Source organism: Nannospalax galili, unplaced genomic scaffold (assembly GCF_000622305.1).
Source record: "Nannospalax galili isolate Female #2095 unplaced genomic scaffold, S.galili_v1.0 scaffold1368, whole genome shotgun sequence".
Taxonomy (NCBI): Eukaryota; Metazoa; Chordata; class Mammalia; order Rodentia; family Spalacidae; genus Nannospalax; species Nannospalax galili.
In genome coordinates, this window is record NW_008358007.1 from 776,486 (window position 1) to 792,355 (window position 15,870).

The window sequence follows — 15,870 nt, forward strand, 5'->3', positions numbered from 1 at the left end:
CTGGTCTCTTCTTAATCACAGCTGATTCTTCAGCCCCAGCCAACCAGAACCCACAGATTCTCAATCCAATATCTCACATGAACATCTCTGATAGTCTCTGCTTCCCTTTGAAGCTTTGGCCTCCATTGTCCACAACTCTTTCAATATAACTGTTCCAAGCTCCACAACAACAAACTCTGAGCACGCAATGGCTTTTCCAGCCCAAAGTTCCAACACTTCCACAGTCCTCCCCAAAACACCAAGGTCAGGTATGTCACAGCAACATCCGACTTTCTGGTATCAATTTCTGTCTTAGTTTGCTCTTCATTGCTGTGACAAAATACTTTGACCAGTACCAACTTGGGGAGGAAAGGGTTTATTCAGCTTACCTCTCCCAGGTCGCAGTTCATCAGGGAGCCCAAGGTAGGAGCTCAGGGCAGGAACCTGGAGGCAGGAGCCTGGGGCACAGGCCATGAAGGAATGCCGCTTACTGGCTTGCTTCCCTGGCCCCTGCTCAGCCTGCTTTCTTATGCAACACAGGCCCACAGTGGACTGGGCCCTCCCATGTCACTCAGTAATCAAGAAGATGCCTCACAGACATGGCCACAGGTCAGTCCAATGGAGGCAATTCCCCAGTTGAGACTCCCTCAACCCAGGTGTGTCAAGTTGACACTACAGCTATCCAGCACACTATTATTTTAGGAGATGCGATACCAAAAGAAAACACAACTGTTTGGTATAGAGTACTTTTGCTACATATATATGTGTATTAGCAATTACAATAACCTTACTGTAATTGCTATTATTGTCATTATTGATTATTGTTTTATAAGACTCACACAATCATGTAAGTGACCCTCCTATTTTTCAACTTAATCACCTACCTGGTTTGTCCTACACTTCAGTAACCATAGGTCTGGTTTAGTATCTGATTGATACATACTTTTTTTCACAACAGCATGTTATAAATTTACATAATCTTTTGGCAGATAGTTGAGTTATTCACAATCATTTCAAAACAATAATATTTATTTAAAATGTCCTAAATTTGTGACAACCATTCCTGGACATACTGTTGTTCACCACTGGCATGTATTAGCACTGGAGTAATGATAGCCGTCTTCTTCCAAATTTTCATCTAATACAGAGGATGTCAATCTTTCTGTGGTTTACTGAGTAGTTATGTTTCTTTGTCAAGAATATTCCTGTTCACAGCCAGTTTCATTTAATTTTCTATTTTTGAATTCTTGTTTTTATTACTTTAGTGTGTGTATGCGTGTGTGCGTGCATGCGTGTGTGTGTGTGTGTGCGCGTGCGTGCGGTGTGTGTGCATGCGTGTGTGTGTGTGTGCGCGCGCGTGCGGTGTGCGTGCATGCGTGTGTGTGTGTGTGTGTGTGTGTGTGTGTGTTCAGAGGACAACCCTCCGGAATCAGTTTTCTCCTTCCACCATGTGGCTCCCGAGGATCAAACTCAGGTTGTCAGGCTTGGCAGGAAATACCTTTGCCTGCTGCCAGGCTCATCTCACTGGTCCTGAAATGTTCATGTTTCTTGTACAGATTTTTAAATTTTATTTATTTTTATTTTATGTGTATGAGTGTTTTGCCTACATGCGTATCTATGCGCCATGTACATACAGTGCCTGCGGAGGCCAGAAGATGACATTGAATCCCCTGGAACTGGAGTTACAGGTGGCTGTGAGCTGCTATGTGGGTGCTGGGAAACAAATCTGGGTCCTATGCAATAACAGGTAGTTCTCTTAACCACTGAGCCATTTCTCCAGAACCAGTATTGATTTTAAGAAGTCTTTTTATACTATGTTCCCAATTTCCACAGTGTTTCTCTTTGCCTTTGAAACTTGTCTGCACGTGTCTGATGATGAAAGTGTTCAAATCACTTCCCATGAGAGGCTCAGCACAGATGGAGGGTTTTCTGCAGTGCTGTGTGAACCTCCCTGTTCCGCAGGCAGTAGATGATGGGGCTACAGATGGGTGTGGCCACTGTGTAGATGACAGACAGCACCTTGGTGAGGTCTGTGGATTTGATGTGGCTTGGCCTGGAGTACATGAAGAGGACCACGGAGTAGAAGATGCCCATTACCAGGAGGTGGGAGGCACAGGTGGAGAGTGCTTTGTGACTTGCAGCAGCTGAAGTCATGCGGCTCAGAGCCCTGCCAATGGCCACATAGGAGGCCAGAGCAACTAACAGTGAACCACAGAAGATGACGATGGCAGAGATGAAGTCCACCAGCTCTGTGAGGGCCACGTGGGTACAGGACAGGTTCAGCAGAGGTGAAACATCACAGAAAAAGTGATTGACGACATTGGACCCACAATAGGACAGGCTGGCGATGCATGTGGTCTTGACCACAGAGACCAACAGTCCACCCACCCAGGAGGACAAGGCTAATCCCCAGTAGACCTGAGGCCTCATGAGCAGTGGGTAGTGCAGTGGACAGCAGATGGCAACATAGCGGTCATAAGCCATGGAGGCCAGGAGGGTGCACTTGGTACCAATGAGAGAGATGAATAAAAACAATTGTGTTATGCAAGCTGTGAATGACATGTGGCATGGACTGGACCTCAGGCCTACCAGCAGGCTGGGCATGGTCACTGACACGTAGCATATCTCCAAACAGCTCAGGTTGCCCAGGAAGAAGTACATGGGTTTTTGGAGCAACTCACGGTGGCTGCAGATAAGGTAGATGACTAGCATGTTCTCCAGTAGGATCAGCAGGTAGAGAGTCAGGAACATGACAAACAGACCATCCCTGATGCCATTCCCCGCAGACAAGCCCAGGAGGATGAAATCCTGATTGGTGGACCAGTTAGCCAGTTCCAGAGATCTCTCCATCTAAATGAAGGAGATAGGCTTATAGAAACCCTGATCCACGCAGAAGTATAAGGGTTAAACAGAAAGCACAAATATGGTTAGTCCTCCCTGGAGTTGATTCGTCTTAACTAGAAGTTAACTTGAGTCAGATAGAAAAAGGGGAAGAAACTGGAAAATTGTAAAACCAGAAATAAAAAGGGACACAGGAACTTACTGAATCTGCAGTTTTAAGCAAGATACCCAATCTTTATGAGCTTCAGTTACTAGAGGGATAAAACAGAAGCCCTTCATCCTTATGAATATTTGATTTTATTTTTTTTGCATTGCTGAGAATGGAACCCAGGGCCTTGCCCATGTTACACAAGTGCTTTACTACTGAGGCACACGCCAGCCCCTGCATGTGAATATTAAACATGGTAATACATGAGAACATGTCTTATACAATAAGGAATGATGGCTATTTTCTTACTCTTGATGACCTTAAATAACATTTTCTAGATTGGATTACTTTCTCTTTTTTTAAATAGAAATTTTCACAACATTGTAGAAGTTGTGTGTACCATTTTAAACAGAGGGCTCACAATGACAATTATGTCACTTAACTTTGCTCATTCCTAAAGGAAATTTGCCACTATTCATTAGAAAAAGATACCAGTAAAATAATCTTTCCAAAAAATTAAGGGATTGGAGAGATGGCTCAGTAGTTTAGAGCACCTAGCTTTGATTCCCAGCACCTACACTGTGGCTAACAACCATCCTTAACTCCAGTTCCAGGGGCTCTGACGCCCTCTTCTGGCCTCCTTGGACATTGATGACAAAAGTGCACTTACATACATGCAAGCAAACACTCATCCACATTAAATACTAAAAAGAAACATTTTTTTAATTAATGAAAAATTTCCTCCTGAAATACTTGTAAAGGTAACTCCTTCCAGAAAGATGACAGCTCTCTCTCTCTCTCTCTCTCTCTCTCTCTCTTTTCTTCTCTTCTCTCTGTAGTGCATGGTTGTGACTGTCCAAGTGCATATGCCCATGAGTGAGGCCAGAACACGACGTGAAATGTCTTCCTCAATCTCTTCTACCTTACTGCCGTAAGACAGGGTCTCTCACTGGACTGGAGGCCCGCTGATTCAGTTCAGCTGGCTGACCAGCAGCTCTTGGGACCCACCTGTCTCTGCTCTCTTGGTGCTGGGGTTACAGGCATTGTTGTGACTGTCCAAGTGCATATGCCCATGAGTGAGGCCAGAACACGACGTGAAATGTCTTCCTCAATCTCTTCTACCTTACTGCCGTAAGACAGGGTCTCTCACTGGACTGGAGGCCCGCTGATTCAGTTCAGCTGGCTGACCAGCAGCTCTTGGGACCCACCTGTCTCTGCTCTCTTGGTGCTGGGGTTACAGGCATTTGCAGTCATGCCAGGCCTTTTAAGTGGGTGTTGGGAATTTGAACTCAGATCCTCGTGCTTGCAGAGCAAGTGCTATTACCACTGAGCTATTCCCTCTGCCCCCAAAGGTTTTTTCTAAAGGAAGGAAGCTATACATATTGAACATATTTAATGTTCCCCTACTGTGCTTTCTAGACACACAGACATCCATTTTCTTACTAACTTGGACTTACTTGCATTATTCCAGATATTCATACTTGCAAATGGACTGGATTTCACTGCAGCAACTTATTCAGAGGAATGGGACAGGCCCTTTCCCTGTACTACTGATCCGGGAGAATCAATGTGAGATGTGGGGAGCTGTGTTTGACCTCATGTCTGACTTTTCACATGTGTTCAATACAAAATATTTATTATATGCTTGGTACCAGGTACCTGAAATCAATCAGTGAACAAAATCATTGTATGTAACCTTTGAGCATTTATCTTCCAGATAGTGGGGGACAGAAAAATACAAACAAAAAGACAAGTATAACAACAGAAAAGCAAGGGCTAGGGAGATGGCTTGGTTGGTTAGGTGTCTGCCACACAAGTGCAAGGATCTGAGTTAAAATCCCCAGCATGCACCTGTAAGCCCAGCCCTGGAGATGTGGAGACAGGTGGATCCCTGAAGTGCACTGGGCAGCCAGCCTTACCAAATCAGTGAGCTCCAGGCCAGTAAGAGAAAATATCTCAATAAAATACACAGGAGGAGCTGGAGAGTTGACTCAGTGGTTAAGAGCACTGGTTGCTCTTGCCCAGGACCAGGGTTTGATTCCCAGCTCCCACATGGCGGCTAACAACTGTCCATAACTCCAGTTCCAGGGAATCCGACACCCTCTTCTGACCTCTACAGGTATTCAAAACATGGGTGCACTTACATACATGCAGGCAATATACTCATACACATAAAATAAAAAATAATAAATAAACAGGAGAGTGACTTAGGAGGACACCCAATATCGACCTTTGACCTCTATGTGCAGATAGATACATTTGCACGCACATGCACACATATACATACAACACACAAAATGAATTTCAGATGAATATTAAATAGGAAAACAGCAATTCATGTGATTGATTAGGCCTGGAGGAGGCTATTTTTAGAAATCACAGCATAATTTGCTGGGCAGGAGGGTAATATTTTAGTTTATTCTTGACAGACAACAGAAAAACAGCCAAGATTTAACATGGTGGAAGGGCTCACCACCTTTCCAGGAAAGTGTGTCCATAGATAACCATAGATAATTAGACATCCTCACCAAAAATAATTAGACAAAGCTGCACCACACACACACACACACACACACACACACACACACACACACACACCCCAAAAACTAAATTTTATTCAATGGAAAATATGAGTATAATGGAAATGTCCATTCAGGGTTGAGCACTCAACACTCCTTTATTCTCCCTATTTTGATCAGTTATAAGTTTCTGTATTAACTGTCCCTCACTGCACAAAGTGGCTCCTCTGGCCAAAGAGGACCACAGAACATCACAAAATAGGGGAGGAATTGTAAGAATGGGAGCCTGGAGAGGATGGCTGTGAAACGCAGTCTTCAGGGTATGACATGACCCAAGCCATCATGAACACACAGCAGCTATGGTTACCCGTCCAAGAGCTGCACAAAAAATAAGAACTAAAAGCAGAATGGGGCTGTGTGGAAGAGGAAGGGGTCAGCAAAGTTTGACCGGGAGAAGCTAGGGTAACTAGGGGTGAATGTGTTCACAATACATTGTATGAAGTTGCCAAAAGTTAAATTTTATAAAATGTGGAACAAAAATCTTTAAAATTTTATGAAACAATGCAGATGGATTTATTTATGAACTTTGGTATATATAAAATGATACAAGAATTTTTCATTTTATTAAATTTTTACAAATTTCATACAATATATTTTGATCCTATTTAGACTCTTTCCTAAGGAACGATTGGTAACTTATGGTTTCTGGGAGGACACGAGTCATTCAAGGGTATGACTCTGGATAGGTTACCCTGACTCCAGTGGATGGACTCACACAAAAGGGCATCTGGGGACTCAAATTTGTATATATATTAGAGTACAAGAAAAATCATTTCAACCTTGTCCACTTCTTTAAAAAATTAAAAATCCATATAATATGATCCAAAGAAATTCAAATCACCAGAAAAAAATGTCACATACTTGAAAAATACGTTCCCATGCACCAAAGTGGTGAGAGGTTTATTCACAGAATATACAAAGAGTCTGATCAATTGATGTGGAGAGCAGATTTTTTTCCAGTAGAAAAATGAGGTAAAGTCTTGGGGGCATATTTTGACAAAAAAATAATGTCATGAATAGTCAATGCTCATGTTAGTAGGAACCAAGAAAATGGTAATTGAAGTAAAAATGAACTAAAAATTTACATCCATAGATGTTCATACATATGAACATCTAGACACATTACATTTAACAGTAAGTTTCATATAGAGATGGTGAGAAGGCTCAGTAGGTAGAGGGCTCCTGCCACCAAGCCTGATGACCTGAGTTCAATGTCTGTGGTGACCCATGTGGTGGAAGGAGAGAACTGGCTCTGACAGAGTGTCCTCTGACTTTCACTAGCATGCTGTGGCATGTACACACACACACACACACACACACACACACACACAGCCAATAAATCAAATTTAATTTAAGACTCTTTTAAAAGGAACTTTCACTCACGGCTGTTGGAGCCTGGGCGGGAATAGGCTCTTAGGACATAAAGTAACTAGCATCTATCTAGTAAATGATACTACGTGAATACTAGGAATTCTAACACCAATCGTATATGGAGTTACATGCAAAGCAGCAATTTGGCTAGCAGAAACAAAAAAGCCTGTAAATATCACAAGTGTCCAATGGTAGACTCAGTAAGTAAACTGAGGCCTTTTTGTATAATGGCTGAATACTTACTCTGTAAGTAAATGAGTGACTTGCATCTAGCAAAGAAATTAGTAAAAAGAAAGTGGCACACAAACAGTTTAATCCATTTATATAAGACCAACTCACAAGAATGTCTGTAAATATACTGTTTACTGGCCGGTGAGATGAGCCAGCAGGTAAAGGTGCTTGGCACGCAAGCCTGATGATCTGAGTCTGATCCCTGGTGTCTGTGGCAGGAGACAAATGACTCCTGAAAGTTGTTCTTTGACCTCCCCACACACATCGTGGCACGTGTGTGCCTGCACAGTGCACACACACAAACACACACACACACACACACACACACACACACGCACCCCAGAAGCACAAACACATTAATAATAAATAATATAAAATAAAATTTAAAAAACGATGTTGGACCAGTGAGATGGCTCAGACACTAAAGGTGCTTGCTCCCCAGCCTGATGAACTGAGCTCAATCCCCAGAACCCACACTGTGGAAAGTGAGAATTGACTCACACACTCTCCTCTCTGATCTCCACATGCATGCTGCGGCATGCACATGTACACACATACACACACACACACACACACACACACACACACACATGCGCGCATGCATGTGTGCACATAATTTTTAAAAATTAAAAAATATTTATTATAAATATAAAAGCACAATACTACCTTTTCCAGGAAACCCCAGCGAGACTCAAAGATGTGCTGGAAGTTCTTTTTCAGGCCAACCACTGCACAGGTTAGGATGGGCCTTCTGACCCCTTACCAGTGTCACCAACCGGCTGTACTGCCCATGATCCTGAACCAAAGCTAGGCAGACAGGGCTTTCCCTAGAGCTGTCCCTAGTGTTCAAGAGCTGGAAAACTCCAAGAGTTAACTTGATATATCCCTTAATAGAAAATACTGCTTGAAATATTACTTAAAAAGAGAGTTGGCTTTTAAGGAGTGGTCCTTGATGCTGAAAATAGTTCCTGCTAGTCTTCCACTACAGACATTTCCTCTTCCTTGGATCCATTACCTTCCCTGGTCTACCAATTCCCTGATATCTACACCCTGTAGCATATGACTTCACCATCAAGACTTTTTAAAAAAATATGTTATTTTTATTTTATGTATATGCATGTATTGCCTGCATGTAGGTAAGTGAACCCGTGTTATGCAATGCCCACGGAGGACAGAAGAGGCTGTTGGATCCCCTGGAACTGGAGTTATGGACAGTTGTTAGCTGCCATGTGGGTGCTGGAATTCAAACCCGGGTCTTCTTAACCGCTGAGCCATCTCTCTAGCCCTCAAGCCTTTTTTTATATTACACCCATGACCTTGACAGACATCCTGAAGAATGAGAAAAGTATCTTAAAAGCTATTAGACTATTTAGGATGAATCAGATGTGTTCTAAAACATGACATCTCTGTGTAGTCCAAGCTACCACAAAACTTCTACCCTTCCTGACTCAGTCTCCCCAGTGCCAAGACTGCAGGTATGTGCCACCATGCCTGGCTTGGCTGAAAGATTTTTAAACCAATCTACAAACATTGATCACACATGAATGGCATATAGATCTTTACACATAGTTATATTGACTTGGTTTCTGTTCTCCAGGTACATCTGTGACAGCATTTTGCTGGCTGGGTGATGTAGGATCCTTTGTTACTGTTCGACAGTTTCATACATGTATATAATTAATCTTAGACATTTCATTTCACCCCCATTTCACCCCCCCTCCTCAACAGTGTCCCCCGTTATTTTCATGTCTTCTTGTGTGTCCGACTTCCTGAGTCTAATATGAGTTCAATGCCAGAGCCCGGGTTTGGGAGGTGAAACAGGGTCTCAATCCTGCTGGTCCCTAACTCCATATGCAGTGAAAAGTAGCCTTAAACTTTTGATCCTTCTGCCTCCAATTCCCAAACTTTTGGATTGCAGATGTGCACCAGCACATCCAGATCTGATGCAAGATAATTCTTTACATTTATAAGCCTGAATTATCTATTATTTAAGGAGGAATGAAAATTGTAACTACACAACCATAACTCTCCTTTTGTCTATGCACTAGGTGCTAGGAAAATTGGATGTTGAACACTATAGTACCATATTCCTCAAGCATTTTTACAATGGCTGAAAATACTATATTTTATGCCATGAATCATGTCGTGAGTCACAATGGCACACGTATAAACACCAAGCGCACAAATAAAAAAGTTTAGAAAAACAACACTTACCTTTCACATTGTGCAAATCAATTTGATAATTTCCTTCATGTCCTACTACGAGTCATTCTTAAGACTAATATTGACCCAATAAATTGAGTTTATGAATCTCAGCTTGAAATATACCATCATCTTTACAACAGATCTGGGAAATGACACAGAGGTGGTCTTCATCCACTTCTGCCTACATAGACTCTGACTTTATAAATCTCACATTTTCATCTCTGGTATGGAGATGAAAGCCTCAAGTTATTTTTTCTTTTTGAAAATATTTTTATTTTCACTGTACATGTTGTTGGGCATAACAGAGACAATTGCTTTTAAAGATGTCATGTGCATTGACCATACTTACCTCTGATTCGTCCCCTTTAGTTCCCCTCTCCCTTCTCCCATCTAGCTAGTCTAGCCTCCCAAGTCTCCTTTCTGCTTTGCTGGATGACCTTGAATTCTTAGGTTGCCATGGAGATTCATTCTGATGAAGTCTGTGCGGTATCCAGACTGTATCTAGCATCTAGAGCTATCCTTTAGATGGGAAGACGTTTTGTCTTCTCATTTTGAAATCAATTGATGGCACTTGCTTACCTCTCAGTTAAGGCAAGGCAGGTCTTGCTTTTCCTTCTTTAAGGAGATTCAGGCTCTCCCCTGGACATAAAGTGAGAATTTCAGCACTTAAATCATTAGAGAATGAATGCAAGGGGTTGTCCCCATTGAGAAGAGTTGGAGAAAGTTGTCTTTGTCCCTGAGTAATGAATTCTCAACAGTCTCTCCCTATTTCTCTACCTCTGTGTTTTCTAAGCCACCAGGATAATTTAGTTCTTCCATCCAAACAGAAGGGCAACTTAAATCCAAGAGCTGGACCTTAGAGGGCTGTTCTAATCTCTGTGGAGTTGGAGCAAAATTCAAGAGCAAACTTCATGGGATTGTTTTGGGGCTTCTGAAGGTGACCCAATGCCATTCTTAGAAGCCTGGAGCACTTAACAGGCCCCAGGACTTGTGTTAGAGATGGGCATGAAACAGATGAAATGCAATCACTGCACCCAAGTTGTTCCCAAGATGCTGATGGATATTAAACCTTCAGGAAACATGTATAACCTTGTGCAATCAATATAAAATAATACAGAGGATGGGATCTGTAGGTTTATAAAGTCTTGTAGGATAGATGAATAGCTTGGACTTTAGAAGCATCACAAGATCACCTGTGCTTGATGCAAGACAAGAAAAAAACACAGGTAGACAAGAATTCTGCTGGCTCTAAGAAAATTAGAACATCTTCCTCTGCCATCTGAGTAACATAAAAGATGAAAAATAATTCTTATTATAAAATAAATACATGCTTGGCACAGAATATTGGCAACAGACAATCTGAGAAGTCAAGCCTTCCAAGTTCTTCTAAACGAAGATAGTATTAAATTTTTAAGTCACTAAATTCTTTCCTATGCTCTTAAATACAAATTGCTTTCTTAAATTTACTTTGAGATGGAGTCTCATAAAGTCCATGTTAGCTCAAACTCATTATGTAGTTGAGGATGACCTTAAACTTCTGATGTTTCTCCCCAGTTCTGAGATTACATGGGTATAATCTCCACCATGCCCAATATATGTAGTGCTGGGCATCAAACTCAGAGTTCATGAGTGCTAGCGAGACACTGTGCCGAGATAAATATGCAGCCTCCCAAATGCATTTTTTACAACCTAAAATGCAATTATACAGAATGGAGCAGTTATTGTAATCTAACTGTTCAGTGTCATGATATGTAATTATCGTATTTCATGGTATACTTTTAAACAAGTATGCATATATACCTGGACCCTGTGGTTATAGTATATTCATCACATCATTGTGTGGATGTGTTAGTGTTTATGTAGATTGAACTGCTATTATTGAATAGGGTTTTCTCCAATAGTTATCTATTTGAAGCACAAAATATTGGAGTTGGAGAGATGGCTCAGTGGTTAAGAGTACCTACTACTCTTCCAGAAGACCTGAGTTCAGTTTCCAGCAGCCACATCAGGTGGTTCATAACAATCTGTAACTCTAGCTTCAGGGAATCCAAAGCCTTCTTCTGGCCTCCATGGGCACCTGTACACATGAGAGAGAGGGAGAGAGAGAGAGGGGAGAGAGAGAGAGAGAGAGAGAGAGAGAATAAAATAAATCTTTTTTTTTTGGTCTTTTTGAGACAGGGTCTCCCTGTAGCCCCAGCTGCCCTGGAACTCACTATGTAGACCAGGCTGGCCTTGAACTCACAGAGATCTGCCTGCCTTTGCCAATCTTTTTTAAAGCACAAAATATTATATAGATTCATACAGGTATATCAAGCATCCTAAATTGTTTTACTTTGCAAAAATTCTTTCAGTTGTACCTTAAATCAAAGTTTATACACACTCATATATGTGCCAAATTTCCTCTGAAAATTGTATCAATTTTAGTTCATAATTTTTGTTATTACTGAAAGTTACAAATAAAATTTCTCATTCTCAGGGCTGAAGATATGGCTCAGAAGTTAAGAGCACTGGTTGCTCTTGCAGAGGACCTAGGTTCAATTCCCAGCACCCACATGGAGATTAACAACAATCTGTAACTCCATGTCCAGAGAATTTGATGCCCTCTTCTGACTTCCAGGTGTGCTTACACACATGCAGGCAATACACTCACACATAAAATAAAAATAATAAATAAAACACTTTTTAAAAAGTTATTTTTCTTGAACTGTTTCATAATTTCTCAAAATCCTATGAAAATGAATACTAGGCATATAAAGTCTTTGTTTAAATGTTCTTCATTCAAATATTTTAAAATTATAATTTTACTCTAAAATTCAAACTTTAATTAACAAACATATATATACATATTTTATCAATATGTAGAAATACAATTAATTCTGTTTCACAATATGGATATGCTATAATTTATTCTATCACCATCTTATTGATGAATATTATCACTCTTTCTAGTTTCATACAATTGAAATGATGTTACCATCAATATCTTTATACATTTAGTGTAGTCTAGTGCTTTAATGGATGAGATAGTCACAAAAGTGAAGACGCTGGGTCAAAGGTCTGACTTATAATTTTTTATAGATGCTAACAGGTTATTTTCTAAGAAAGTTTAAACAATTTGGGCCACCAATAATATATGAAGGCATGCTCACTTTTCTAAAGCCTCCTTAGCTCCACATGTGAAAATCATTCAAATGTTTCCCAACAGGAGACAAGGGTAGCATAATTTTTGTATTTAACATTTTCTGAGGGGTCAGTGAAGTCTTTAGATTCGTTGAATATTTGCACTGTTTCAACAATAAATTAAATGTTTATAACTACATGGGCTGGTGAGATCTCAGTGGTTAAGAACACTGGTTGTTCTTGCAGAAGACCTGGGTTCGAATCCCAGAACCCACATGGCAGCTAACTATTATCCATAACTCCAGTCCCAGGGGATCCGACAGCCTCTTCTGACCTCCGCAGGCATTGCACGACATGGATGCACTTACCTACATGCAGGCAATATATGCATACACATAAAATAATAATAAAATATTTTTAAATGTTTATAACTACCACCATTGTCCGCATATATAAATATAAAATATATATGTATATATCTTTTGAAATTATATATTACAAATAAGGTATTGACCTTTCGCTACACAGTTTGTCAAGTCCTCAAAAAATGAGTCACACAGTTAACATATGACTGACCCAGCAATTCTATACCTAGGCATACCCTCAAAAGAACAGGAAATGTAGTCCCACTCAAAACATTATGAATGGGTGGAGAGGTGCCTCAGCACTTAAAAGCACTTGCTATTCTTGCAGAGGACTTGAGTTCTGACCCCAATGCCCATGCTGAAAGGCTCACAGCTACCCAGAACTCCAGCTCCAGGTAATCCAACACCCTCTTTGACCTCCACATGTGCATGCATGTGCATATACACATACTCAGACATATACACATACATATAAAAGAAAACAAAATCTCCTTAAAATTTTGAATGAGTGAGCTTGGCTTGGTGGTGCAAGCCTTTAGTGCTAGCACTCAGGAGGCAGAGGCAGGCAGATCTCTGTGAGTTCAATGCAAACCTGGTCCACAAAGCAAGTTCCAGGCCATCTGGGGTTACAGGGAGAACCCCTCTCAAAAAGACCAAAAAACGATATGAATGCTCACAAACTTAGTAATTCACAATATCCCCAAAGTGAAAACAACTCATCTATCCATCAATTGATGAATATAATCTGTCAATGCACTGTGATTAAATGGAATAAATAAATAAAGCACTAATACCTAATGCAGTATTGAACTTCAAAACATTATGTCCTGTGAAAGAAATAGTCACAGAAATGTGACATGCTGCATAATTCACTTCTTTTTTAAAATTTTGTTTTATGTGTAAGAGTGTTTCACCTGCACCCATGTCAGTGCGCCTGTGTCATGCAATGCCAGAAGAGACCAGAGGGGGCATTGGATCTCCTGGAACTGGAGTTATCATTGGTTGTTAGCTACCATTGTGGGTGCTGGGAACCAAATCCAGGTAGGTCTTCTGGAGAATAGCCAGTGCTCTTAACCACTGAGCTATCTGTCCAACCCCCATAATTCCATTCTACAAAATGCCCAAAATAGGGAAATCTATACAGATATAAAAACTAGTGCTGTCTTAGGAGAAGTAGAGGTGTCATTGAAAATGTCTAATTTGAACAGATATTTTTCTGGAAGTGAACTTATTCTGAATTTACATAGCGATGATGGTTGCTTGACTTTGTGAAAATACTCAAAGACTGAACTAAAAATGCTTAAAGGGTTAAATTTATGGTAGATGAATTGGTCCTTAACACAAAATAGGATTAGGTAACTTGAGGCCTTATGACCTCTTGGCCTCAGGCACCTGGTCAACTCAGGACAAGTGCAGGGTTCTATGGAAAGCTGCTTGGACCTCCCTGTTCCGCAGGCAGTAGATGATGGGGTTGCACATGGGAGTGACCACTGTGTAGATGACGGACAGCACCTTGTTGAGGTCCATGGCTTCTATGCGGCTGGGACGGGCATAGATGAATATAGTGGCTGAATAGAAGATGCCGACCACCACCAGGTGGGAGGCACAGGTGGAGAAGGCTTTGTGGCGGGCTGCAGCTGAAGGCATGCGCAGAACTGCCCTACCGATAGCCACATAGGAGGCTATGGCCACTAGGAGGGAACCCCAGAGGATGACAATGGCCGAGATGAAGTCCACCAGCTCTGTGAGGGCCACATGGGCGCAAGACAGGTTGAGCAGAGGGGAGACGTCACAGAAGAAATGGTTGAGGGCATTGGGGCCACAATAGGACAAGCTTGCAATGCATGCTGTTTTGATGACAGAGACCACCAGTCCACCCAGCCAGGAAGACAAAGCTAAGCCCAGGCAGACCTGGGGCCGCATGAGCACTGGGTAGCGCAGTGGGTGACAGATGGCCACGTAGCGGTCATAAGCCATGGAGGCCAGGAGGGTGCACTCTGTGCAGATGAGAGAGATGAAGAAGAAAAGTTGGGTCATGCAACCTGTGAATGGAACATTGTAAGGCCCCATCCACAGCCCCACAAGCAGGGTAGGCATGGTGACTGACACGTAGCACATCTCCAGGCAGCTGAGGTTGCCCAGGAAGAAGTACATGGGCTTGCGGAGCTCGCTGTGACTGTATATGAGGTAGATGATAAGCGTGTTCTCCAGAAGCGTCAGCAGGTAGAGAGTCAGGAAGACAGCAAACAGGGCGTCCCTTATCCCCAGTCGAGTGGACAAGCCCAACAAGATGAACTGCTGGACCCTGGTCATGTTGCCCAACTCAAGTGACTTCTCCATCTAAAACCAAAATACACCTACAAGATATATTTTTCAAATATTGATCAGTATATTTTGTCTAGATCAAAGTCATTATCTCGATTGACTACGTGCAACCACCTTCTCACCTTCTTATGTGTGTGCGTATTTTGCCTGAGTGTGTCTGTGTGTCTGTGTGTCTCTGTGTCTGTGTGTCTGTGTGTCTGTGTGCACCACCTCCCGGAAGTACCATGAAGGGCCGAGGAAGGCATCAGATCCCCTGGAACTGGAGTTACAGACCATTTTTAGTGTCCATGTGGGTGCTGGGAACCAAACCTAGGTCCTCCACAAGAACAGCAAGTAGCAAGTGCTCTTAACAATTGAGCCACATCTCGAACCCCTATCACTTCTTTTTTTTAATTACTATATTTATTCATTCATTTTGTGGGGCTGGGAGTGTACATGTGGAGGTCAGAGGACAACTTGTGGGAATTATTTCTTTAATTCTGCAGTGTGAGTTCCAGGATCAAATTCAGGTTGTCAAGCTTGGCAGCAAGCTCCTTTGACCACTGAGCCATCTCATCAGCCTTTGAAATCACTTCTTATTAGGTCTGCATCAAACCTAACTTCTAAAACACTTTGAGTAGCATCTGATGGGGTCTTTCAAAAGCATATTTCATAGAAATTCATTTGTTTGTGCTTAAAACTTTCTCACAGTTCCCTACTGCCAGTC

General features: G+C 41.7%; 2 protein-coding genes across 2 annotated transcripts; both read right to left on the reverse strand.

Moving 5' to 3' along the window:
• Nucleotides 1–1,887: 1,887 nt before the first annotated feature.
• Nucleotides 1,888–2,829, reverse strand: LOC103752366 (olfactory receptor 5-like). Its single transcript, XM_008856092.1, has one exon. The coding sequence runs from the start codon at nucleotides 2,827–2,829 to the stop codon at nucleotides 1,888–1,890; it is 942 nt and encodes a 313-aa protein (XP_008854314.1).
• Nucleotides 2,830–14,240: 11,411 nt separating this feature from the next.
• On the reverse strand, nucleotides 14,241–15,179 carry LOC103752367 (olfactory receptor 5-like). The gene has a single exon (XM_008856093.1). The coding sequence runs from the start codon at nucleotides 15,177–15,179 to the stop codon at nucleotides 14,241–14,243; it is 939 nt and encodes a 312-aa protein (XP_008854315.1).
• Between the last annotated feature and the right edge of the window lie 691 nt (nucleotides 15,180–15,870).

Bases quoted from the DNA above. Each gene is read 5' to 3' on its own strand.
- LOC103752366 (XM_008856092.1), bottom strand. From the start codon at position 2,829: ATGGAGAGATCTCTGGAACTGGCTAACTGGTCCACCAATCAGGATTTC.
- LOC103752367 (XM_008856093.1), bottom strand. From the start codon at position 15,179: ATGGAGAAGTCACTTGAGTTGGGCAACATGACCAGGGTCCAGCAGTTC.